The sequence below is a fragment of the Tympanuchus pallidicinctus genome, unplaced genomic scaffold, assembly GCF_026119805.1.
Source record: "Tympanuchus pallidicinctus isolate F22 unplaced genomic scaffold, pur_lepc_1.0 scaffold6, whole genome shotgun sequence".
Lineage (NCBI taxonomy): Eukaryota > Metazoa > Chordata > Aves > Galliformes > Phasianidae > Tympanuchus > Tympanuchus pallidicinctus.
The window spans coordinates 5,855,973-5,883,785 of record NW_026294780.1 but is presented as its reverse complement, the minus strand read 5'-3'; the positions used below and the strand labels follow the sequence as shown (position 1 = coordinate 5,883,785).

The window sequence follows — 27,813 nt, the reverse complement described above, 5'->3', positions numbered from 1 at the left end:
GGGTTTTTTTGTTTTTGTTTTTTTTCCACTCGGGTTTTGGAATTGTTTTTTAAGTTATCTCATTGATTGAAAATGTTTTTTAATTAGAAAGCAGTTCTCCTTGATCTTTTGTTAATGGCAAGCTTTACTGATTTGCTCTCACAGGTAGAAGACTGTGCCACAACCGGCAAGTTTAGGCGTGGGAAGAGAGGGTAACCCACTAGTGATAGATTCAGTTTCACCAACGCAATTCTAAGTTTTATCACAGATTTCCACATACAATGAATGAAGAAACATTTGTATATTAATGAACACTTGGTATCATGTCTCTTCCAACACATCTTTGTAAATGAATGTAGCCAGAAGAACTGTGTTTCTTTCCTTAGGCAAATTATTTCCATAGCCCCCAACATGATGCAAGTAGCTCAGTGGAGAAAACATGAGCCTGTAGCTAACAACTACAGCAATGTGACCATTCTGACTGAGTTACTAAGAAGACAGGCCCTACAGTCAAGGAGCACTGTAATCAAGGAGAAAAGACAAGAGAAGGCAGTCTGGGAAATAGTTCTGGATGTGTAAAAGGGCAGAAGAGTTATGGTAGGGACAGCTAGCAGCTCTAGCATTTCAAGCTAAACCTTGTCTCTATATATGCAATAAGCCCAGCTGTTTGAAATCCTGCTGTGCCCAGATAGTTTCTAACTGTATAAATAGCAGAGACAGCTGTGGAACAACGAGGAAAAGAGGTGAGCAAAAAGGGAGAAACTACTCCAGACTGCATTTGGAACATTTCCTTTTAGTCAAACAGTAGGCTGTGAAATAGGAGACAGTGAATAGCAGAAGATATATACTGAAGGAAAAAAAAAAAAAAAAAAAAAAAGATGCAAAGTATATGAAGAATATCAAAGAAGGGAAGCAAAATGCAAAGCTATAGGTGAGGTATGGCTTTTTTTTTTTTTTTTTATACAGTAGAAAGTGTAAAATAAAAATAGTATTAAAAAGGCTGTGATTGGAGTATTGAAACTGTACCTGCATTAACCTTATGAAACAGGGACAAAGTGATGAGTGTTCATCTAAAAGTTGGACTCAATTTGCATCCACCATGGAAAAACTGATTTCTCAGCAATGTCAATGTGTGGAGCTGCTAACAGCACATTTCTGATTTGTATTGTGTTGTGTGACTACAATTTCAGTGCCATCAAATCATTCCAGAAGAACTGTTATTTTTGAACACTGAAAGCTTCTCAAGTTCAAAATAAATGCAATCAATTGCTTCCTCTTTTTAAATGCAACTTCAAAAAACAAAGCATTTATTGTTTACATTATTGGGAAACAATATATTTGTATAATTACAAAACATCAAATATAATCCAGATTCTATGACTAAATATTTTTTCCTATACCTTAATGCAGAGAACAACATCTAACAAGTTTCCTGTCAGTTTGATTTTGACTTTAGAGAATCCATGTTGTTCCAGTAAGCTTCGATATTCAGAGCCACTTCTTTCCTTTCCCTCTGTCTGCACAAGCATGTTCAAAGACTGAAGCAAAGCTGTGCTCCTGTTCTTCTTCTCATCATCCAATACCATTTCAGCCAGCAAAATCCCACAGCCTAATTCAAAAACAAATGCATACAACAGTACTAACCCACTATCAACCAGACAATTTCTGCTAAATTGTACCAAGGGGACAAACAGTGGATGGCATGCATTACAGAAGCCACAAAGCAGCCAGGTTTTTTGTTTGTTTGTTTTTATATGATATTTTTGGTGGGAGCGATCAAGGGTTGAGGGCAGAACTCGAATAATTTGTTCACACACAGCCTCACTTCCAACTCAGAACATTCAGTGATTCTACAAGACTGCAGCTTCTTAGAGAAAAGATTAAGACTTGAGGATAATATTGCTAGCTGAGACCTCTGTGTTACTATCAGGTGTCATAAAAGTCCTTCTGAAAGCTTATTAATAAATACCCTGCTTCATCACCATATCATTATTAACCTCAGTAAATGCAGCCTCAAGCCCTGTATCCTGTGGTGAACAGGTGCTTCACAAAGAAAAAGGATTTGCCAGGTGTGTCTGAGGTGAACCTGAACCTACATTCTCTCTCACCCATATGATCTTCTTAATTTCTGAATGCTTTAATACAGATGTATTTCAGCTAGTTATCAAACACTATCCATTACAACTTTTGTAAAAAGCAAACCAAACAAGCCAAAAAAAGAAAAAAAGGCAGTTTTCTTTCACAGACAGCGTCAGGATAATCTGAAAAAACATACCTGGAGAGAACAACCAGTCTGGGAAGAACACCTTCAAATGTCAGGCACAGTAAGCTAAATTACCACAGGGGAAACATACCTCTACAATTGATGGAAATTTACTAACATAATTGAAATTTCTTCACGAGGAATAGAAACAGTGTTGACTTCCAGCCATTTCAGGAAATATGTTTTGATGAAGGAAATTTGGCATGATTTTCTAGATAAAAATTGATGGTTCAGAATAGGTTCTTCTAAATTAGAACATCATTTAATCCATATTATAAGTGTTTAGCAAACACACAACTTCCAGCCAAAAGATGCAGAAAAATTGCCAGTCTCCCAGTTTTGTTAAATTATTTTTTAAACACATGAAATAATTTCACTATCCTGTAGACAGCTAACAGATTCAGAATTTAACTGAGCGCTTACACAAAGGGGCTTAGCCACTCAATACCTCTTCCAAAGATTTTATGCTGGGTGGCTCAGTTACAACACTGTCCCATTTATTTTCCAGCCACAAATACTGGTTAACAGCTGTAAAGTGGTCAATATTTTAATATAACAGGGACTGAACTATGACAGTCCATCAAGTTTTTTCTGTTTTCCTTTTACAAACTTATACCTTCTATCCTCCTCAAGGATTCTTGCTCACCTCACTGTTCAGTGAGCAAATTCTGAATTTCTCCTCATTCATCTATTATTCTTTAAATCCCCATGATCCTCCACTTAAAAAATTTACTGTGTACCAGATTTCATCTGAACTAGTTGTTAACACAGAATGTGGATAAGACAGCACCCTCAAGAAGGCATAGCTGAATGTCACTTCCCAAAGAGAAGCAAAAAAACCTATAAGGTTTATTGGCAGAAAATCACTTGCATTCTAAAACTCATCCCGACATTCTTTGTGTCTTCATTCTTATGCCCGAATTCCCCTGTTAACCCCACTGCTCAGGAAATCTTTTCAGTGTAACACCATTAAATCCACCCTGTCCAGTCAGAAACAATACCAGCCTTTTCCAGAAAAAAAAAAAAAAAAAAAAAAAGATGTTTGAACATCAGTGAGAAATGATGAATTTACCATTTCTCACATTAATGGAATACATCAAACACAGAATAGCTTGAGTTGAAATGGATGACAAGCAAATTCTGCTCTGCCTTCCTGCCTGAAGACTAAAGACTGGATGTTGTGTTGAGGGACATGGTTTAGTGGGAGCTATTGGGAATAGGTGAATGGTTGGACTGGGTGATCTTTTAGGTCTTTTCCAACCTTGGTGATTCTATGATTCTAAGTGCAGCAGCTCTACAATCACAGAGCTTTATCCTCAGATCTTAAGATGTACAAGGACAGAGATCCCACAACCTTCCTGGACAATCTGCTCCAATACTTAATGAATGATTTTTCCCCAGTTTGTTATCCAATCATGGTCTCCCAATTGTGTCCATCATCCCTCATTCCATGACTGTGCATCATAGGAAAGAGCCTGGCTCTGTCTTTTTGGTACCTGTTTCTTTGGCAGTGAAAGGCAGGATTCTCCTAAAACCACCAGACTGAAGTACATTTCTATCAAATCTGCAAGCCACATACTGTGGCACCTGGGCCATCCTGGTTACTTCCACTGGACTTGCCCAAGATTATTACAGTTTCACAGGCACCTCCTCCTAAATACTTTTAGAACTGCTACTCCTGAATTCTCTCTCTGTCTAGATTTATGATTTTGGTCAATCTCGCCACAATCTTACAACTTCAGTCAAATTTGAGGGTTTGAATAATGCAAGCTGCTTGGGAAGGTAAAAATGCAGCTTGCTCTTTGAGAGGAAGAAAAATGCAGTTTCTAAAACAGAGCAGCCTATTCTGTTTGGGATCATCCAGGAGCATAGACTGAGGACACCCACTGTTCAGTGAAGCAGATTCCTGTAGACCTTGTATTAGCCTCCTTTGTAAGGCAGACAAGGGTAGCTAGCAAAATGATCCTGAACCCTCTAGCCACATCGCACTGCAGTAATTTATTTCAAGTTGTTTTTGATTTTGTTTTGTTTTTAAGTAAATGGTTATTTCACATTCGTATCTTAAAACTGATTTCACAAAAAAGAAACAAAGAACATAGAGCTGTGTTAGTATACTACCACAGTCACCACACTCAAGGAACTAAGTCTCATTCTGTATAAAATAATGCACTTAAATAACAGAGTACACTGAGATGATCTGGTAGCCACATGTACTAGTCAAGTTTTATAGTCATTAAGTACACAGTGCTTCGAGGTACAAATTTAAGTCTGACCATAATAAATGTGCCAGCTTTAAGAGTGCTGTGCTCTGACTCAAACATCTTCTAACCGCCTCATGTATAGCATAAACTTGATGAATAACTGAAACAAAAATGAATTGCTGGAATAAGTCTTTTAAAATATAAACCTTTTAAGCATAATGGCAAACTTTGTATCAATACAGAAAATAAACTTGTTTCAAATACATTCAGTAGTTTGACATCTCCTATCTCCAAACATCTATACAGATGAAATGAGCAAAATTTCATGTATAAGAAGCGTCTGCTAAGATTTACATACCCCTGTCTGGAAGAAATCTGGCATTCCCCTAGTTTTCTACAGCAGAAATACTCTGTTCTATATGCCTATTAGATGAGCTGAATGAATCACTGTAGTACATTTGCTTTACTCAAGAGTTCAAAGAGCAAAGTAACTTTGATTAAATAACAAGACTGAGTCTAGCAGGCAGATACAACTCCTGACCTTGCTCAAACTATTTGCTGAGGTTGGCTCATCAGGATTTCTGCTTCAGAAATGTGACAGGCAAGAAAGTAATAATAACTGACAGAAGAGAAAGCTAGTTTGAAAGTACAACTTTAATCTCTAGGAATGCTTCTACTACAAAGGACATTTGAAATAGAAATAGTAAATATGACTATAGTATCAGAAAGAAAACAACTAAAAGTTGTGACATTAGAGACAAAGTACTTGAGAGGGTGGAGAACATTTCTTTAATTAAAAGCTGGAACAAAGAAACTTTTACTCATAGACCTTTGAAAAGCTGTATAGAACCAAAAATTCATCTCAAATGAGGCAAAGTAAAATAGCCATTTAACAATACTAAAAAAATATTCAAAAAAGAACAAATCCGACAGGAACCAACAGAAACAACTCAAGTGGAGTCTGTGTGAGCATATACTGTCCCTGGAAATTAGAAGCTACTGAAGTTCCCATGACATTACTACTACTACAGGAACTCAATTAGAACTTGGTTGCCTTTCTTTGGAGCAAATTTAAAAAAAAGCGTAAAATGGCATCCATGAAGTGCTTCCCAGTAAAGTTCCATAGAAAAGCAAAGATTACTACAATCCCAAGGACTACAGCTTGTACAGGATTGAGTTTAACCTTTTATTCAATGCTTACAACATCCATGTTTCATATAAAGGGTCAAAATGGTCCTAAACTGAAAATGTTGGCTGATGATAGGTACATTGCACACGTTAAAACAATTCAGCATCTCATGCTATTTCTGTGCATGCCGAGATGACTGACTCTTCTTGAAGCACAAAACAGTATCTAGTAAGTTGCCTGTGATCTTAATTTGTGTATTTGTGAATCCATATTTCTCCAGCAGTTGCTTATATTCTGAGCCACTTCTCTGTCTGCCTTCAGTCATACTCAGAGACTGCAGTACAACTCTAGGAGGGTGTGTCTTCTGCTCATCAAGCACAGTTTCTGCCACTAGCAAGGCACTTCCTGCATTTCCAGAACAACCAGAAGCACTTCAGTAGTATTTCTAGCTTCACATTTTTAGTGTTTTGTTCAGAGACATTTACATATAGGTCCCCCATCAAAACAGTGTTTTAATGGGCTTCAGGGGTAATCAGTAACTAAAGTTTACTTTCAATCATCTCTTCCTGGAAAAAACTATTAGTTGTTAAGGGAAAGGTGGAGCTTTGAGTACTGTTTCTACTTCAGTGAAGTTTAGACCACTTCCTGAACATGATTTTTAAACTGTCTTGTTACCACTTGAATCAAGCAACTCTTTCCTGTCATATCCCAGTCTTCAAATAAGGAAAGACAGCCATCCAGGTTTCTTTTGTAGTTTATAAACAAGCTGCCCAGAGAGGTTCTAGAGCCTCTCTCTCTAAAGATACTCAAAACCCATCTGGACACCTCTGTGTGACCTACATGTAGGGAACCTTCTTTAGCAATGGGACTAGACTCGATATCCAGATGTCTCTTCCTACCCATACGATTCTGTGCAACAAGGTCATGCTTCGTAGCCTAGATCTTGTTTTGAATGCTCTCCTATGAAACAAACTTCATAGCTACTGTTAATCCTCTTGGATTAAGGAATCAGTTGAGTAAAGCAGGAAGGCTTTTCCCTTGCTTTTTGTTTAAAGGGCTTCCCCTTTGATCTTTTATACTATCAAAACATAGTTGAAAATACAACACTACATATTTTTCAAGCAATCCCATCATATAGTAGTTCTGAACTCCACTACTCTAGACACTAGTGACATGCAACAACTGCCTGTCCTTGATTAACTTGCAGCATCTTTAATTAGCTTGCTTGTATGTACAGGTAGAAGTGCATGCGTCAGTAATTTGATGATAGTCTTTTCAAAAAAGGTTGAATGTAGTAGAGATAAAGGAGATGAAGTTCCTTGTAAAATCTGCAACTACAGTAAGGATTTATATCAAATCATTCTATGAGTAGATTTGGATTTTTTTTTTTTGAGGCATTTCTATAATGCAAGCATAAGCATATAAGCAAAGGCTGCTATGATCGGACAAGAATATGCATTTTGTAAGATGAACTTATGATTATGACTGTGCGTTAATATGCACCTGTAATCATAAGAGATTAAAAACCTACCTGGTCTGCAAACAGTTGATATTTTGTTTAACAGTACATGAATCTTTTCATCAGGCCAGTCATGAAGAACACGTGAAAGTATGTAAAGATCTGCTTCTGGAAGGTCATCAGTGAAAAAGTCACCTGTTGAAAGGCAGAATTAGTATTTTTCATTTTAGTTAGCATAGTTCTACAGCAGGAAATAAAAATATTAAGATGAAACTAGAAGATTCAGCAGAGGTAAAGTAAGAAGCCTGAAGAGGAGTACTGATACACTATTCTTTCCTTAGCCAGAAATCAGTGTAAGAGCAGAGCAGATCAAAAGTAAGAATTCTGTTATATGTAGAAATGGAGAGAAAGCCTAAAGCAAGAGGAGATTGAAGTCTTTTGTAATAACCATATTGATCTTACCTAGATAAGAAAAACCAAAGACACAGGCATACAAGAAGCCTCTACTTCCATTCACACTTCATTTACTGCCACTCTCCAACTACTGTCTGGTTCTGTTCCTACAGGCTTGAGAAGTACAGTGCCTCTGTTTAGCATGGGTGAGCCAATGCTGCATTGTACCAGGTCAGATTTGGGGTTGGAGCAAGGCAGCACACCATTTTCTGCAGCGAAAGAGACCGCCCTCTGCTGGAGGATAACAGATACAAAATAAATGGCAATGTTACGCTTACCTGAAACAAATGTCACTGGAGCTGTGCATCGTTCTGATGGTTGGAAGCAAGAGCTGTTTGCAATGACTTCTGGAAGGTCAAACACTGTGACCTTCATATTTGGATATATTCGTATTAATTCATGAGCCAGAGCTCCAGTACAACCTGTTGGAAGTTTAGAGAAACTCAAAATCTTCTCTCCCACCATCTGCATAAATTTTTAAGGATAAGTCTGTATGTAACATTAAGAGGAGATAAACATCAAGTCAGAAGTAGAGGTGGCGAATACTTAATATTTCAGTACTAACATCCACAGTTAATTTGATCAAGAGCACCTTCCAGTGGATAGAACAATGCCTCAAAGTTTGGCCAGTATAGTTATTATTCCCTACTCTATCATAGATTTGTTAGTATGGCCTTTGATAGCATTACTTCAGGGTTGGTTTTGGTTTTTTTTTTTTGTATTTGCTGTCTTATTCTTGCTTGGAATTTTTTTTTTTTTTTTGTTTGTTTGTTTCTGGAACATTAATGGACTTATAGTTTGTGTTCTTTACCCACAAATTATTTACTATACACAGAGCACCAAGAGCAGAAATTTGACAGATAGTCTCCAGGACAGTGAAGAATATGGATGAGCTCTTGAAGTCTCTGCACAAGTGAGAAAGGTAGCCATCAGTATTTTATTGATTACTCTGAAATGCTATCCAATACCTCAGACCTTAAGTGATGCCTCAGACCTTAAGTGATGCTTCTTTCTTGCACAAGACACTCTCCCTAAATATTTTATTTTTGCCACACTAAGCACAGGGTAAAACAAAAGCAAACAAAAAAAAAAGCCACTAACAATGAGTTTCTTCACATCCATCATTGGTCTTCAAAATTTTGGTGGTCATCTTAGATATTAATTGGTAAAAACACCATAACCACAGGAGTACTCAGCCCATTCTAAGAGAGTCCAAAATGTTTCTTGTAGCAGTGGTTTCAAGGCTGACATACCAGCACTGGAAGATTCTACCAGCAAAGCCACAAACTTTGTTTTCTGTGTTGAGTTGTGCATCACTACATAACTCACATATTCACTTCAAATTGTTCAACTGCCATGAAGTCACTCAACTACCATTTAAATAACTTTGCTTTTAGTTAACTGTGTTAAGTCCTTTCATTCTGACATTACAATACCAAAAAATTAACAGTAGCCAATTTTACCCAACTGAAAACATGCACATTTTCCCACGTAAGTGGTAAAATATGAATCTGAAAGCAAGCTTTTTCCCTTAAATTTGCACACAGGCTCAACTACAGACCATACCTCCTAAATCACAAGCAGTCTTAAACTCTGAAAGATCAAATGCTGTAGCCACGTCTCTTGCTGTAAGGTGGGCAATGCTGTGCATGGCAGCCATAAAACGCTGCTTCACTTCCTGGCTCTGATAATAGTCCTAAAAATGAAAAAGAAATTAAAAAAAAACAAAAAAAAACAAAAAACAAGTAATGTAAACAGATTTTATTACTGTAACTAAAGTTACATTCAATCAAGGCAGTTGGTGCACTAATATATTAACAAGAATTCTGAAATTAAAAATAGATCAAACTGTCATTGCCTGGTTGCTCATCCAAGCTCTTTGCTGGTTACAATTGCTTCAGTGTAGTGATGAACACATTTTTGCACCCTTTAACTGTCATCTAGACATCTTTTGTAGTATGTCTCAAAGAACACACACTTAGCTTGGTCTTGGTTAGCCTAAGGGTTATTAAATTGTATCTGTCTACATGATTGCTACTGAGGTAGCATAGCAGGAAGAAGAGGTAATCTGGAGTGTTTTTAATGCAATTCTATGCCTTAGATATACATTAAGGAATTTGCTCCACAGCAGTATGTCTTTAAAGCAGACAAACAGACTGCATTTTCATCTATGATCCTTCCTCTTGATATACTCAAACTGATTTCATGCAATTCTGACATTTATTTTAATTGTTTTCCTATCACATGATAAACAGCAATGTTAAAGATCATACTGCTTGTCTTAGATTAGTTAAGAAATTATGAAGAACTAGAACCTGGTGCCTCAGGCTTCTAAGTGATGCATAAAGCACATCTCACTTCCATACTAACCTCACTGGTTATACACTGCTTTAAAGCTATCATTAAGTAGAATATCTACAGGCTACGGTATATATAGTACCACAAAGTGCCTATCCTGCTTGGACATGTACTGTACTGTAGAAAGTGCAGGTCTGAACTAGTAGTGACTACTGCCCAGCATCATCTAGTAAAACTCATGTCAATAATTCGGATTAACACAAAGTAGTTCACCTACACTAAAGTGGGTTAAATCTGTGTAAATTACTTCTACAGCAGTTATTTTAAAGAATCCAAGTTCCCTTTAAAGCAGTCTCTAAAGGATTCCTAAGGGAGCTTCTGTCCATCAGTAATATAGACACAATGTTAAGCTAAAAGGACTTTGTAGAATCTTTAAAGGCTGTTACTTCATTCATTAACTACACAGGAAGAGTATAGACATTTTTCTTTAGAAAACTGGCTTCCTCAACACTTAGAAGTTAAATACAAATCAAGAACCTAAAGATGTAGCCTGAAGTACTGCAGTTAAAGATGAAATCCTTATATAAATCTCCTCCACGCTCTTCTTAAACAGGCACAAATATTTATGCCTCCAGTCTGCTTTACGAGGTTTAGAACTACTGAGTTAGGAATCACCTTAAGTGATACCCCAGTTTGAAGAGACTCGCCTGGGCTAGTATTAGGAAAGGAATGCTGCAGAGATGGAAACAGATTAAGGCAAGGATTATTAATGGCAACATTTGCCAGCTTGAAGTATACATAAAACTACAAACTTTGATAAAACAAAGGCTGCACCAAAAGTAACACCCCTTATTTTATTTGGTTGGCCTACAACATCAGAGGTGGATGATAGTAGTATGGTAGCAGAGGCTGAACTTTTCTGCCAATATTCTGTTAACAGTTGTTGCCACATGACAGATGTCAGCAGGTAGGCAGTCTGACAAAATGGCATCTTGACACCAATGGCAACATGGACACTTACTGAATGTTTATGGAGACCAAAGTGTGGATTTGAGCACAGTGAGGCAGTGGGTGGTGCATTTCAGCAGTGGTGAAATTGATGTGTAAGACAAGCAGCATTCTAGATGGCCACACAGACTTATGAGTGCAGCATACAGGCTTATATTCATCAACAGCAAAAGTTTATAGCTAAAGGTGGTGACTGTTTAAAAATAGTGTTCTTTAGCTGAGAATTTGCTCTATCAAATAGTGTTATTGTGCCCTTTGTATCTGTTGTGGTTTCCGCAGAAATAAATAGGAGGCATTACTTTCAGTGTGACCTGTGTAGACTGGATCATTCATCCCCTATATTAACAGAATGATACTTCAAAAACAACTTCAAATGTACAGGCACAACAGGTTCCACTGGATGCACATCAGTAACAAGCCAAACTGAGTGGAACTGAAGAAATACATATTTAATGTATGCCTGGTATAATGGAAAGGCCACACAGTAGTTAATTAAACACACTGAGAGGTCGTTCTAGGGCATGTTAACTGGATGGGCAGAACTTCCATCTGAGTTTCATCAGCACTGAAGTTTTCTAGACTATTCTGTAATTGCTCCACAATTTCTAGAGCCTTAAGACTACACTTAAAATTGAAGGGAACAGAAATCTATGACTAGCAAATTATACTGCATTTCTAGCATTTGAGATTTGTGAACATTCTTCAACAGCTCGGTTTCTACTTCCCTCTAGATAAGTTCTGGGCTAACGAGTCTTGGAAAAAAAAAAAAGTTTACATTACATTAAATAAATCCTCCGTTTTCTTTCCAAAGGCTCGATGGTTCTGCCTGCTTCCCTCTTTAACAGCAGACTCCAGGTGTGTAAAGAGAGGCCAAAGATGGTCATTAGAGTGGATAATGTAGCCATGAAGCGAGTATTCACCATCAGATGCCAGATAAGTATTTGCTGAATCTGTATTACTATAACCTTAAGGGAAGAGCACAATTGTAACCAGTTTTGTTCCACCACTTTATAGACATCAGCTAACATTTGAAGGCATATTACCTTGTAATGCCATTAAAGAGCCACCAAATCCTGATTTGGGCATCACAAGGTGTTTTACTGTAAAAAGATTTCTATGAAATACTTCTAAAGGCCTCCTTATTCTTTGAGAATGAAAATCACTTTAGGACGTTCTTTTTAAAATGAATGTAGGTGCTGAAGGATGCAAAGAACATTTTCATTGTTTATTTATAATCCAGAGAATTTCAACTATGCATCTGATATTCAAGGAAGACCATTAGAAGTTTGTCATTCTTGACTGCATTTTTTCTGTTTTAGATGATGCCTCTTCTTCCCTTAAATTCAAGCATTCTCCAGTACATTCCACTTTAGTGCTTTCTCCTTCACATTGTCCTTTAACAGGGTTGAAAGCATCCTTTATTTCTTTTTCTTGGCATTTAATCTTGGCGTTTAATACAAAGTAAATGATACATTTGAAAATTTATATAGTGCAGATTGGAAAATTTAATCCTATTGCTGACTGTCACCTACATACACTTCCAAGTACTGCGCAAGTTAGGTGTACTAGCATTTAAGCTGGTGCTTAAATTCCACAGCCCTCCTCATAAAATCTGCAGTTCTCCACTCAGGTTTGTGACTCTGCACAGCTGCAGAGGAGAACGGGCTTGGTCCTTATTTAGATGGTATATCTGAGCTTTTATGCTGCTCCCTGAGACTCGCCCATGAAAGTTAATAGAATTTGGAGATGATTGCTTTTGCTCTCTTAAAACAACATCTATCTAAGGTTTTCTCAAAGGAGACCTACTGCGTTCATTAAATAATCCCTGCTCCCAAACAGAACAATTCCAGCTATCAATGATGAACACAAAAAACAAACAAACAAACAAAAAAACTCCCCATCTCCCCACCTCAAATCCAAGTTACTGACAAAATGGGTGGGATGGGAAAAAATCACCTTGTGGTGTTTTCTCCAGCAACCCAAGAGCAGCACAGGCATCAAGGAGTCTTTCAGTTCCATGCACAGAAGTTCCAACCTCATCTGCAATATCTGCAGCCTTTAGAGGACTTTTCTTTTTCAGACAATCAAACATCTTCAGCTTAGAGGCTACAAACAGAGCCTACATGTAGGAAAAAAAAAAAAAAAACCCACAAAACTTGCATTTGAAAGACTGCAGTCAAGAAACAAAGGACTTACACTTCTGCCACAGACATTCCAGAAGTATTAGTCTACATAATTACTGTTATTTAAGTGCAACATAATAACAACTCCTAAGAACTGTTATAACAAGTTTTTTTCCCCCCCTCTAAGTGTTCTAATAGCTTTGCTAAGTAACATTAATTGGGACAGAGGTGTACGAGAGAGAAGGGAACTCAAAATATATTGGCATGCAGCCTATGGAGTCTGTATTAAGAGCACCTCTTTATTCAGATATTTAGCATATACCTAGCAATATGCATATTCCATTAAGCCAAATATATTTAAACATGTGAACCAATGCCTAAGAGATTAATTTAAATTTGATTTACGTAAAATGTAAGGAACTGTAAAGTTTCACTAAGGCAATGTAGCAGCTTCAGTTATAGAAAGATTGGTCTTCATGAAGTAAAAACTATGGCTAAAAAAAGGAATAAGACTTCAAAGTACAACTCTACCATATGCACACTTTAGTAAGACACGCATGGAACACAAAGAAAATAAAACACTGCAGTTTCAGTGCTCAGAAGCATGTTAAAATTCCTAAAACAATGGTATTCATGTAGAGCACAGTGGAAGAACACACAGCAATCATGGAGACACTTCACTGCAACTGCAACCAACTGTGATATACTTGAAAAATCAGTCAGCCAAGAAGAAAGGATACACATTCTATTTCATAAAAAAAAAATAACTTAGAGAAAGGTATGTTAGTGTGTAAACGTTTCATCATCTTCATCCTTTCTATCATTTCTTCTGTTGTTCTAATAACAGTTAGGATTTATTAGAATCCAGGCTTCCACAGTATTGATCCAAGTGCATCTATACTACAACCATTTGACTTTCAAGATCTGCCCAACTTTTGAACTAATTAATGTGACCTGGAAGTTACAAAAATGAAGAGATTCAAAAAAATTAAGAATATAAATCATTCTACAATTCTGTAATGCCAAGTTCACAAAAAATGCAAACAAATATCCTAACAGCAAGTAAAGATCAGAATACACAATTTCAGAACATGTTGGAGAACTGGATTAGCATTAGGGTCAAACCTGATCTCCTGTTCTGCAATAGCAGCTGTTCATAGTAAAGTAGGTGGCAATGCCTCCTTCCTCTGCAGGAGATTTCAGCCTGCTTTATGAAGCAACAACACTCAAGAAACAAAATGAAACAGATCCTAGAAGCTTTTATGAAGCTAAATGCTTTTGTGCTCTTATCCATATTCTTGAAGTGCAAAGAGAGGAGGTAAAACTTGTCAATCCACAGAAGTAATCCACAATGAGTAATGTATTATACAAATATCTTCAGGCCTCAGGAAAAGAAATCCCCAATAGCTCAACACAAAACTTCAGCATTCCGTGCTGATTTTACACTGATTATTAGAAAATGAAAGCTCCCGCTTCTATTTACAGTGGCCATCAACTTTCATTGCACAGAACTGAATTTGCCATCAGATCAGAACAATCAGCAAACATAATGTGCCATTACAGAATGCTGGTAATTCTCCACATCTTGCACTTGAAGGTGTGCTAAGCATTATCTCATCCATTCAAGTACTTCAAACTTGCTCTCTGTGGATACATCTTACTTGACAAGCCTACCCTCAGCGTTTGCTATACTGTTGAAACAACCTACTGCTACTGTCCAGCTATATAAGAACATCTGATTTTATTAATTATCATAACTTAACTGCATTGCCCAGAACTACAATAAGAGTAGCCACCAATTCACAGGCTTAACTGTGACTTTCTGCTGTTTGAACCACTGTTCACTGTCTTGTGTATCCTCTGCTATTTTTAATTGCATTTAGGTTTGTCATTTCACTGTCACTTGAGCAGTTTTTTCATCTCTTCCTGAAACATCACCAACTCGATACCAGTAATCTATTCAGAATGACTAGTGTTCAATTTCTCCTCCACCTTCTTCACTGCAGAGGAGCTCTGAGTAGACAACTTGGTAGCACTTAAAACACCCAGTTATTCATTTCCCATTACACTTGGCTGCTCCACACATGCCCCTCACAGCATGTGACCTTCACTTTGTAGCCTGTGTTACATAGATGTGTCTCCAGCTGATAATCTCCAAGCAATATACGATAAACAACTGGAACATGAAAAGGGTATAAAAAAAAAAACTACTTCCTTAACAGGAAATAAAAATTTAAGATCTCCCCCAGAATTCTAAAACTAAGCATTACAAGTTCAAAAGGGAAAAAAAAAAACAACCCAAAAGCAATTATGACAAGCATGCACATATTTAAAATAAGCTTGGTAATTAAATCACATAAAAAGCCTTCCTAGTAGTGTTGATAAAAGGGTATTTTCTATTTGATTGCACTCAGTACAAAAAAACCATAGTGATAAATTTATACTTAAAAGCCTTTTGAAGTTTCCCAACAACATTCTACTTTCACTATGGAATGCATTTTTGCGTGATACGTTTCTGAAATTACTGTTATTTTGGAGCATTCTAATTACAACATGCACCAGAGACAGAATCATTGATGTAGCTAATGAAAGATAAATCAATCTTCTGTAAGTTGCATTTAATTAGACAACATGACAAAAGGAACATATGGGAAGAAAGCAGATAGGTACTGTTTCCAGACATCCTAGAAGCACAGTTTAACCATTTATACCCAAGACTGAACATGCAAGGGCAAAAGGAAAAAATAAAACAGTCCTGTGGACTTCTTCACTTTCAAATTAAAAGGAAGATTTTTTTTAACTATCTCTGCTGTTTAAGTTTCATAGAGTAGATAGAATTAATACGAAAAAAATACATCTGTATTTTGTCACAAGTTTCTGCTATCTTAGATTCTCTGCACAGTGGTTCTTTTGTACTATTTATTCCATCTCAAGCATTTCAAATTAGCTCCAACAAAGCAATTGTGTCAGTCAGAGTAATTAGTTTTACTTTTCTCCCCTTCTTACCTTTGAAGCTCTAAAACCATCCATCAGGTCTAGAATTTTAGATGGAACTTTTGCTGCACTGTCTGATACTCCATTCTGATTTTCCAAAGGTACCCCAGAACCAGTTCTGACACCAGAGCTGTTTTCAGAGTTACAAATAACTCCTGATGGACTGTCCAACTTGCTAGCACGTTTATGTTCCTTGAAACTTGAGGATTCACTTTCTCCATCACTTAGGCTCTCAAAAGTGTCCACAGAAGGGATAGAGTCATGCTTTGTATGCTGTATGGTATGTTTAAGGGGTGGATAGTACAACTCTGCTAGTTTTTTGCAGAAGTGATTCAGAGGAAATCCCACCACATTCAGGAAGTCTCCATGGACATACTCAACTAACATTCCACCAAGGGCCTGGATTCCATATCCACCAGCCTTGTCCCTGGGGGAGAGAAAATGAAAGCTGAGACCTATCAATTAAGGTTGAGAATGTGTTTGACAGTAAAGGTTGCACAAAACATGTAATCACTAGTACTGCAGAGACTGGAATAAAGACTAGTCTACTCATGTTGGAGATGGATTCTAGTTAAGCACAAAGCTGCAATTTGTAAGTCATAACTAAGTATAAGGATTAAGCCTAAGATCATTAAGTTTCTGCCAGTCCAAGTGATACAGTCACCTATGTGGAAGTATATCACCTGACTGCATTCAAACTGCACTGCCATAGGTCACCCAGCTTCCTCCATGGCCTGTCTGGCAAGGATAGTAACAGCAAGCATTCCTGAGACCAACACTGCCACTCAGTCACCCAGTTACATTTTGACCCCTACCCCTATTCCACTAGAGGCTGAAGGGTCTTTAGGCATACATCAGCTTGAAAAGGAGCTCAAACTTAAGGGGATGTCTCAAACAACCATAGCATGTGCCTTGCAGCTCTCAGTCAGAGTAATATCTAAAACAAAGACCAGGGAAAAGAAGTTGCTCTTTTTCAAAGTCCTATTCAATTACAAAATCCAGTGCTATCTCACTCAGTCCTACCTAATTTCTACACAGGTTTTTGGAAATGTAAGTAGAGCTGTATGCAACAAGGTGCTCTAACATCATGGCACTAGTACACACATGTATTTCACAGCAAGTAACCTTGGGAATTTAATCTGCCTTTAATTATGTAAATTTCATTGCATAATGTTATGTATGCAGCCAGATAAAGTGCAGTAAACCAACATTTTCACTGCTCACGCCTACGGAACAAGGTTGGTAGAGGTACACTGACTAACATCTGAACCTGAAAGCCTAAGTAAGCAACCTTTGAAACCAAAGGTCAGTCAGTCTCAGATCTATTAACTCCAGACTGTACAGAATTACAAACTGCTTTCAAAAGAACACTGCTACAAGACAGCTGACAGTTTAGTGTAGATTTGATGAAAGCAAGTTCCACATTTTTGGAACATACAGAATAAAATACTAGCTCAAAGAGTCTAACAGAAACCAAATCAACTCATTAGAGGATCACAACCTAGTTAGAATTAATGTAGGCCAGCCTTATTTCTACAGAAGTAATAGGAAGATATCTTTCAGTCAGAAAATAAAAATCCTTGGTTGAAGAAAGGAGAGGGGAAAAAAAAAAAAAAATCAAAGTGAACAGCCATGTTTCTGCAGCCATCAGAAAGATGTTGGGCACACAGTCCACTTTGAGATAGTGCTCTTCCCTCCTTCCTTGTCCATATTTTAACTCAGCTATATACTTTTAGAATTAGTCTGTGTCCTCAATGACCAAACTTTAAAATACTACATGCTGCTTATTTTCTTGATAAGAAGGATGCACAACAGCAGAAAAATTAGTCAGTTTCTTAATTTCTCATGCAATTATTTAATTCTAAGAAATTACACAAGACTAAGTCTTCATAAAAAAAAAAAAAACACAATTACTTGAATTATAATAGTTAAAAAAAAATATCTGTGTAGGTGGCAATGGTGGAACAACAGAAAATACCAGAAGACTTCTTACTTATTACAAAATTTCCAGGGCAAAATATTTTATGCTGCATGCTAGTAATATAAACCAAGATCTACTCTGAAGTACTGTTAGATAGCCTTAGAGTCTTACTTACATGGGCTCTCCACTATGAATGTACTCCCATAAGAGCTCTTCTGAAAGATCTGAAAATTTTACTTTAGTCTCTTCATAGAAATCAGTGATTTCTGTTTCTAGCTGATTATCTACAGAGAGGAAATCTCATTAGAAACAGAAATTGTAACATCAAAATGACAGTTTAGAGAGCAACAGTTTATTTACACTCCTATGAATATGAATTTTGCTTACAAAAATTATATAAATCATGAAGTAGCTAATAAAAGTTTTGAGGGACAATGATCTCTTTTGTTATTTCCCCTTGCACATACTCATCACATCAGTAAAAGCTGAAAGCTGGGAGAGCTTCTACCACTGTGTTCCCCTCCATAAGCTAACAGCTTGCTCTCCCTGTGTACAATATACTCAAGTTAGCAAAACTAATTGCTAGTATATACATCCAGCAACAAATACAAAGGTTGCAAACATCCTTCTAACATAGGAGTGTCGACAAACAACCCGTAACACAACATGGTTAAAATTATAGCTGTTATATATATGCCTGAGCATGCAGCTGCATCTGTACTGCAGACATCCAGCAGTGTCATCTGCAGTGTGATCTTTCATCTCTCTCAATAAATAAGAAGAGTTATTTCAGCCTTCTTTTCCTAAAAGTAGATGTAAGACAAAGGTGCTGTGAAGTGTGCTATGAAACGCTGCATATCTGGGTGTGGGCTCCAACAGTATAATGCATGGGTACACTGAACTCAGTAAGATTACAGAGCAAGGCTGCACCAAAATATATTCAAAAGAAAGCAGCCTTCTAAGAATGAGCATGCAGTAGCACATTGACTCTTTCCTACAAGACTGACTTCCACATCTCCTCCTACTGCTGTGCACATTAGTCTGTATTCTGGTAGCAATTGAAATTCCCCAGGAGGTGAAAGGAAGATCCACAGTACACTAATTGCAAGTAGTGTTAGCATTGAAAGAATATCACGATTCAGGTGAAATTAAAGAAAAATATTAGTAACCAGTCCTCCTATGCTACGTGTTGATGAAAATTCTGTCTGGAGCTTAAATGCAAAACTTAGCAACACATTATAATTATCGATTAAAACAAAACAAAAATGAATTCTAAAAAAAAAAAAAAAAAAAAAAAAACAAACCTGAACACCTCTTCTACTGAATCACTTGATGAATATGATGACTTCAGATGTATATATTCATCTGAATATACCATGGCTTCAACTTCTAAACTCCAGATGAGACAAGCTGTCATCAGCATCGCTACTGACAGTATATGCAACTTTATTTTTCTCTTAAACAAGACAAGGCATTATTCTTCCTAGATTGCTCACAGACCACTTGAAAACATTTTCTTTTTCAGCTGTTACCGTTTCTACTCTACAAACATCAATAAGATTATTGGATCACTGACCTTATTTCTGCTACAAGACTTAAGAACAACCATTCCAATAAAAACAAAGCTATAGTGAATTTATCTACATAAAACCATATTCATTGAAATTTCAGAGAAAGGATTTTGATGCAAGTTCCTCTAATGAAGTACTGACATTAACGATCAGAGGAAATCCTTTAAACACTCAAATTTTGACATTAGAGTGCTCAAAAAACAATCATTCACTGAAAAAGTTATGTGATAAATACAGATATATGGCCCCCTACAGTTGCTGTGCCTGAATTTCAGTTACAGTATTTCCTCCAGTTTACACTGATCTTTAAGTTTGTCCCATAGATCTCAGAGCATTTTTATAGGCTTGTATTTTGTCATAAAGGATGATGACAACTGAATGCAGTAAGATGGGTAGCTTTTGTGACGAGCTTTTAGTTTAAATATTAGGTAATTCCCACACTGAGTTAGACACCAATTCAGACTATATAAGAGAAAGTCGAAGTCTTTATGCAAATAATTGCTCATAAAAACACTGAGTAAAAAGAAAACAAACTAAACTGAGGTACCTTTACTGCTGCAGTGTATAATAACCACTCCTGTGAAAACGCTGTGCTCCTTCCCACTCAACCTGTCAGGGAAAATCATGTATGAAGCAACAGTTATAAAACCTGTCACAAGCAAAAGCATTCTTCATGATTATATTGCCACATCCCAAAACAGATCATATAAAAACACCAACATGATGTAAGTGTCATAAGCAAATACATTCTTAGTTCAATATAGGTGAAAAGATTAATAAAACACAACAAAAAAAAAAATTAAGATTTATGGCAAGACTCTAAAATCCCACTGACACCAACATCCACAATTTGAGAAAGCAATTAGCGGTACCAGACTATTCACCATACAGAAGCAGCAACTATTTCAAATGCATAAGAAAAAGCCAGTCAACATTTATGCTACCACTACAGCTACCTTCACTGAAAACCACCAATAAGCAGTTAGGTCACTGAGCAGGCCTCTAGCACTGAAAGCCTGAAGTGGTAGCCACTCTTCTAGTGGCTCCAGAGCACCACACTGTGGCTGAATAATTGTAAAGGCATCAAGTTTGTGTAATATAGAAGCAATTAAACTATCCTAAGTATCATGAAAGTTAGATTTTTGAAGAGATTAGCCAGGCTACCATGTGATGTGACCAGAAGCATCTCACCCTTAACACCGCACACTGAAGTCAGTGTGATTAATTGCAGAATGAAACCTCGAATGAAAAATTCTTAATCTGATACTTTGGATATGAGGACATATCTTGCCAAACGTTTTCCAATTCATTCAGAACACAATTAACATCAGTACGTAATGGGACTTTTTTTTATAAGAAAAACTTGTTATCACTTTAAGCAAAAACAGTAGTAAGAAGTCTCTGGGCAGACTTTTCCAAGAATCTCCTACTAGCAACATATGCCACTGTTTTGCAGTAAAGAACCAAAACAAAAAACCCTACTACTATTAAATTAGCAACATGCCCCAAAGGATTAAAAATTCAGTTTAACTCACCAGTGCAAAAAAGTAATCTAAAACAGACTTAAAGAAACCCAACCAACTCAAGGTTAGACCTTCACCTAAACTGCAGACCCAGGCAAACTCCTTGTATTCTGTCTAGCAGACTCCTCAGTTGCATTATAAACTGCTGAATCAAGTACTGCACCCTCTTTTTCCCTTCCCATACAACACAAGACTGTCTGACTAGCAGACTCATCACATCTCATCCTTGAAAAATAATGTTAGTTTTATTTATGTTATTCAGTTAGTGTTTCTTTAAAAATAATGAACAAAAAACCCATTAAATTTGAAAAGAAAAATATCCTTCAGGAGAAAAAAAAAAAAAAAAGCAGAAGCTTAAAAGCCTGACAGCCTGAGAGCAACAGTGGAAGTAAAAAAAACAATTTCCTCAATTAAACTATAAATCCATAAAGCAGAATCTGGGTTGGAGCAAAACTGCAAGTGTAGCCTCAGTTTGAGACACTAACACATTTTCTTATAATTTCACAATGTGACCCTACTTGAATAGATGGGCTGGAGAAAATGATCTACCAGAGGTTCCTTCCAGCTTCAATCATTCAGCCAGTCAATTTCACTACTGACTGTATTAGATCTTACTTACTGAGAAGCAAATTAGACAAATGCTTATCCAATAGTAAACTTAAACTGAAGACATTGTTCATTTCTCTTGAAAGGAAACAAGGTACTAGGAGTTCAAAGTAGGTGCCAATGAGCATGCATCACTCTCTCATACATGCAATTATCTTCTTTAAAATTCAAGCCTCAAACTACTTCTGTTCTTTGCCCCATCGTAATTCTCTCCCTGTCTTCCCCTCCAGCAGTAACTGAAGCATACAGAAAGTCCCGCAATAATTCACTCCAGAAATTAAAATGAAAACAAAATGGTTTGTTAAGTCCCCCATCACCCTGCAGTGAAAGAGCAAGAACAAGCAGCTTTGACTAAGAGAAAAAACACACCAAATTTTCAGAGACAAAACAGGCTTATGGTATTTAAAATCATCAGAAAAAAATACAGCCAGAGATTTCTCAATATATATTTATACATCTCCCATTAAACGAACTCAAATGTACACATTTTGAATTTTATGTAGAATTACAAACCTTGATAACATCCTATATGCATCTTGCTTATCAACTGGTTTCTCCAAGATCTGCTCATCCACAGTCTGAAACAGAAAGATGGAGATACTGTGCTGTGTTCTTAGTTGTCTGAAACTGAGGATTCAAAATAATGATTTAAAATAAGTTTTCAGCCACATCTTCAAAATGAGACTACTGAGCAGAGCAAGAAACAGATACAGATACTATTGTCTCTGGAAGAATAGTACTGAGGCTTTGAGCACTCAAGACAGCAAAAATTGACTTGTTAGGAAGAAATGACTTCGTAATACATGTACAAAACCTCAAAACACATCTCACTTCAGGTGCAACTGATTAATGAAAAATCATTTTCCAACCCCAACTTTAAGCCTAAATACGCTTGTATTTTCTACACACGTCATGGTTTAAAACATTGCTAAAGCTCAGAAGACCTCTTACCACAATAGTGTCTGCTCCTATAACAATATCAGGTGTTCTCAGGTGTTTCTGAAAAGGCATAAAGAAAGAATGTATAAAGTAGAAAGGATAAAATACTTCAAAAAAAAAAAAAAAAAAGCAAGAAAATATTAGTTCACCTGGTAGACTTACAGGCAGGGCTTTACAGGGAACTGAAAAACATGAGTCTCTTTCTCCTTTTGCACTGTTTACAAAGTAGTAATCGTCTACAACACCACAATAGTGAATAAAACAGTAGAGTTGAGCAGACTAATCTCAGGTTACAACTTCACCCAAATACATTACTGATGAACAAATACATCCAGGAGAAGACTGCCTGCACTCCCAGAGGCTAATTTGATCTTGAAAGGGCATTTAGATTTCCTTTACAGCAAACACCCTATGCAGTGGGGACAGGTATGTAGACCTGAAGCCCTCTAGAACCAGCTTTTATAGTCAAGATCTCTGAATGATTTCTCTTTAGCTACAATTCTTTTCCTCAGGGGATCACATACAGTACAGTTCAAGAAACTGAGAAGTATAGGCATACAAAGAATCCTTATAGCCCTTAATTTCTTGGCTTCAAGCTGTATGTAACCTGTCCTTACAGATACTTGCATGTTAATGAGGTAAATAGCTACTATTTAACACAAGAGAGGAAATTTGTCTCCAACTCTGATTCTTAAACAAAAAAGTTTATAGGGAGGAGATCGTTCTCCAGAAAAAAACTCCTTTTTCAAAACGCTTTTAGAAATCTGAATGAACACTATCACCAGCATACTGCTTTGAAATGAATTATAGAATGGCCTGGGCTGAAAAGGACCACAATCATCATCTCATTCCAACCCCCCTGCTATGTGCAGGGTCACCAACCACCAGACCAGGCTACCCAGAGCCACATCCAGCCTGGCCCTGAATGCTTCCAGGGATGGGGCATCTACAGCCTCCTTGGGCAACCTGTTCCAGTGCGTCACCATCCTCTGAGAGATAAACCTCCTCCTAATGTATGACCTAAGGCTCCTCTGTCTCAATTTCAAACCATTCCCCCTTGTCATATCACTACACAACCTGGTAAACAGCTGTTCCCCTTCCTGTTTATATGCTCCCTTCAAGTATAGGAAAGCCACAATGAGGTCTCCCTGGAGCCTTCTCCTTTCCAAGCTAAACAAGCCCAGTTCCCTCACTTCTTCATAATAGGAGAGGTGCTCCAGCCCTCTGATCATTTTTGGGGCCTTCCTTCAGACCCAATCCAAGAGCTCCATGTCCTTCCTGTACTGGGAGCCCCAGGAAAGGCCAGCGTAGGGCAGTTTGCAAACATGGGTTTGATACACACTCTCCTAATTTCACATCATTCTCTGAAAAAAAGTTGATAGAAACCTGTATAACAATTTACACTGAAGATCATGCAATATTTGCTTTAAATAATGGTAACATCTGGCAACACTGTTGGTTTACAGTGTTTTCTGACATCAGTATAGGCTGAACAAGTACACTCCTCTTTCAGAGTTGTAATAAAACATTATTACAATATACTTCACAGGATCTCATCAGCCAGACTCCTGAAAAGGTTCTGTTAAAGAACAGCTTGATGTGCTCAAACACAGCAGTTGCAGACAAGGGCAGAAATCCAACCAACGCTGCATATTTGGTAACAGATTTTATAATATTTAAGAATAACAGACATGAAACTGTTAGACTCTCACTCTTTTTAGAGTATGTCAGCCTTCTTCTGCAGTGTTTTACAGAATCACAGCAGATTGTTTCCTTTTTCTGCTTTCCAAGCATCTTCATTCTTATGAATTCTGAGTTCTCTTGTCACAACTGTTCAATTGAATTATTTTTTTTTTAGCTACATCAAAGCCATGGGATTCACAGTCAAAAAATTCCTGGAATGAGCAACTGTCTGGATAAGAGCTAGTCACAAACCTGCCGCTGTAAGGAACTACCAATTATTCATCCCAAGACAGAACAGATGCACTGCTGACAAAAGATGCAAAATACATCTACCTGACAAAACCTTTATTTGAAGGCATTAGGCCTTCTTGTGCTTAGGTGAGTAAATTTCAGTATGCTATCTATCACAAGTGACAAAACATCCATTTTCCTTTTAATGGGGAAGATGCACTCACAGACTACCTAAGAAGTACATGCAAATTAAGTTACTGTAACACAAAACTTGAAGACAAAAAAATCTCATTGCTGAAATAGGCAACTTAGAATCACAGAATCATTTGAGTAGGAAGGGATCCTCAAAGGTCATCCGTCCAACTCTTCTGCAATAAACAGGAAAACCTACATTACTTCAGGCTGCTAAGAGCCTGGTCCAGCCTGACCTTGAACCCCTCCAGAGATGAGGCATCCACCACTTCTCTGGGCAACCTGTTCCACTGCTTTACCACCTTTATCTCAGTTCTTACTGAGATCCAGACTAAATCTCCCCTCTTTTAGTTTGAAACTATTTCCCTTTGTCCTATCCCAACAGACCCTACTAAAGAGTCTGTCCTTTCTTATACCCCCCCCCTTTACCACACGCATTCCACACTTACCACATGCATTCTGTTTGCTACTTCAAGAGCTTTCTGTTTTGCTGTTTCAATGGCATATTCATAAGGGGCTGCAAAAGATGACTTTTCAAGTGTCTCTTTAAACCAGGACGGAACTACCTCAAAGCGTAGGCCCTGTAACAACAAAGAAAGAAAAGCAATACGGAGAGCGTAATCACATTAAAAGTTGCTCCAAGACACATCAGGTAAGTGATGAATTCAGTTTCTGCTCTACCCATTTTAAAACATCCTATCTTTACATTTACAAGAGGGAAAAAATATGCTTTTAATATTATGGGGCTCTTTTCAGTATCAAATTTATGTACCCTGGGGCTAGTCTATTCCTATAAGTAGAGTTTTTACTGAATCCATTCACAGTACTTGTGCAGCAGTACTGCATGTTCTTACGTGAGATTTACCACCCGTAGTTATACACTATTAAAAACGTAAGTAGAAAATAAGTAGATGGTTTTATAAAAAACATTGTACTTACTTCCCATCTCCAGATGACACACATAAATTTACTACACCCAACTGTCATTACATTGCTAACAACTTGGCACATGTGAACCTCTATGCTTCTCTTAATCTCCATATACTTCCTTTACATTTAAGTTCTGACTTTTCCTATGAAGAACCCTGTGTAATTAAATTACGCATTTTGTAATCATAGAATCGTAAATGTTGGAAAAGACCTCCAATACGACCTACTTCAACCATCAACCCCTCACCACCATGCCCACTAACTGTGTCCCTCAGTGACACATCCACACGTTTCTTGGACACCTCTACAGATGGTGACTCAGCTACCTCCCTGAGCAGCCCATTACAGCACCTCACCATTCTTTTGGAAAAGGAAATGTTCATAACACCCAACCTGAATCTTCACTGGTGCAGCTTGAGGCCATTCCATCTCATCCTATCACTAGTTACACAGGAGAAGAGACCAATCCCAACCTCGCTAAAACATCCCTTCAGGTAGATGGAGAGAGCAATAAGGTCTCCTCTTAGCCTCCTCTTCTCCAGACTGAGGAATCTCAGTTCTCTCAGCCACTCCCCATCAGACTTGTGCTCCAGAACATCACAGATACACTGCCATTCTCTGGACACACTCCAGGATCCCAATGTTTTTCTTGTTGCAAAGGGCCCCAAAACAAACACAATACTCGAGGTGCAACCTCATTAGTAAGGTATGATATTCATATTACTGCCAGCCTACTGTCCCAGCTTGCATATGCCTCCAGAGACCAAATGCTCTGGAAGGATTAAAGCTTCCTTTATACTTCAGAAGTGCTTTGCAAGAAGAAGGGTAACTACTTTACCCCCCCACAACAGTAATAACTCATCTCACAAATTTAGGGCAACAGATTGACCCTTTTAATTACTCCAGGTAGCATCAAGGTCTTCTAAGCTTTGCTTTAACTAACTAGAAGTAACAGTGCTGCCTTTTAGCAGAGTACTTTAATCTGTTCATCACTTGAGAGCACTTAAACACGCTGAACTAGAAAAATGCTAAGATGGAACAGAATCGAAATCTAGAAGGTCACGTTAACTCACTCACGCGTAACGAGCTGAGAGCTCTGAGAGTAGAAGCACGCCGAGCAGGCCGACGCAGCCGCAGCGCACCCCTCGGGGCCGCTCACATAAGCAGGCGGCCGCCCACTGCGCTCGCCCCAGGACAGAAGATATACAGCAGCCGAAGGAGCGCCGGCCTCCGCCCGCCCCGCGCTACCGACAGGCGGGCCGGGCCTCCTCCCGCGCCGAGGGGAGGGAAGGAGAGCGGCTCGGCAGCACTCACCACATTAGTGAGGATCTCCTGACGGCGCGGCGAGGCGCTGGCCAGCACCACCCGCTTACTGACCAGCTTCCCCAGCACCGGGCTCAGCACCATGGCCGCGGAAACAACGACCCGACGTCCCGCACCGCGCACCTCGGGGGCGGGCGACGGGGCGGCCTTATAAGAGCTGCGGGGCGGGGCCGGAGCCGGGCACGGCCAGGAGGCCGCGGCGGGCGCGGGCAGCCGATTGTATGGGGGGTGAGGGGCAGCAGCCCTGCCAACGGCTGGGGGTTGGAGCTGGGTGGGAGTTGAGGTCCTTTCTAATCCCAGCCGTCCTATGATCTCTCCTACTTGTGGAGACCCAGGAAGTCAAGTGTTAACACAACCACGGCTTGCCTCTTCTGGCTGAATTCTACTTACAGACTGCTTCTCTGACCTGCGCAAAGAAATTGACAACAGTTGAAATTAATAAATAAACGGGAAACGTGAGAAATTTCCATAGATCCCTTTCCAAGAAAGTCTGTACAGTGTCTAAAAATGGAGACTGATAAAGGAGTTTTTGCAACCTTACATGACAAGGAGTGCATTAGTTTGCTTAAAAGGCAAAATGCAAGGAGCTCTTAAAATGCCTGTATTTATTCCCATGTACGTTACTTGTGCAGGAAAGTTCAAAAAACCCTTTCTGAGCACGCTAAACATCATCAAGTAAGCTATCACAATTTAAAGAGATTTTATAAGTAATTATTTCTAATTTCTCTATTGTGGCCTTGCAAGAGCTGAGCAAAGCAAGTGTGAGGCTGCAGTGAGGTGACCAAGGTGAAAGCTGGTGACACCAACAGTTATCAGAAAAGTTTCTGCCGTGGCTGACGGTGCTAGTCAAAGATTAGCTTGTCCAAGGTTGGTTATGAAACTGTTGACTTTTTCAAATACCTGGTGTATTTTGAACAAAAGCAAAGTAACAGAACTGTAAAGACCTTTCCTCGACAATTTTTTTGTGAATTTCTCTGCTTCTTTGCC

The 27,813-nt window shown here is 38.2% G+C and overlaps 1 protein-coding gene across 2 annotated transcripts; it reads right to left on the bottom strand.

Moving 5' to 3' along the window:
* Positions 1-42: 42 nt before the first annotated feature.
* On the bottom strand, positions 43-26,965 carry ASMTL (acetylserotonin O-methyltransferase like). 2 transcript variants are annotated; one of them, XM_052664827.1, is made up of 13 exons: positions 26,818-26,965; positions 25,023-25,154; positions 22,480-22,527; positions 22,042-22,106; positions 19,947-20,008; positions 18,004-18,112; positions 15,920-16,334; positions 12,747-12,909; positions 11,571-11,755; positions 9,051-9,180; positions 7,763-7,906; positions 7,104-7,226; positions 43-1,588 (listed from the first exon to the last, which is right to left on the bottom strand). In XM_052664827.1, the coding sequence occupies exons 1-13, from the start codon at positions 26,908-26,910 to the stop codon at positions 1,374-1,376; spliced, it is 1,884 nt and encodes a 627-aa protein (XP_052520787.1). In that variant the 5' UTR covers positions 26,911-26,965; the 3' UTR covers positions 43-1,373. The 2 variants fall into 2 exon arrangements, with proteins under 2 accessions (XP_052520787.1, XP_052520786.1); XM_052664826.1 differs by lacking the exon at positions 43-1,588 and adding an exon at positions 5,616-5,977.
* Between the last annotated feature and the right edge of the window lie 848 nt (positions 26,966-27,813).

Excerpts from the sequence above, each read along its gene's own strand:
- ASMTL (XM_052664826.1), bottom strand. The coding sequence starts at position 26,910 with ATGGTGCTGAGCCCGGTGCTGGGGAAGCTGGTCAGTAAGCGGGTGGTG. Across the intron at positions 16,335-18,003 it reads ATTCATAGTGGAGAGCCCAT|GGACAAGGCTGGTGGATATG; the intron begins GTAAGTAAGACT and ends TCTCTCCCCCAG. Across the intron at positions 12,910-15,919 it reads ATGGTTTTAGAGCTTCAAAG|GCTCTGTTTGTAGCCTCTAA; the intron begins GTAAGAAGGGGA and ends TCCTACATGTAG.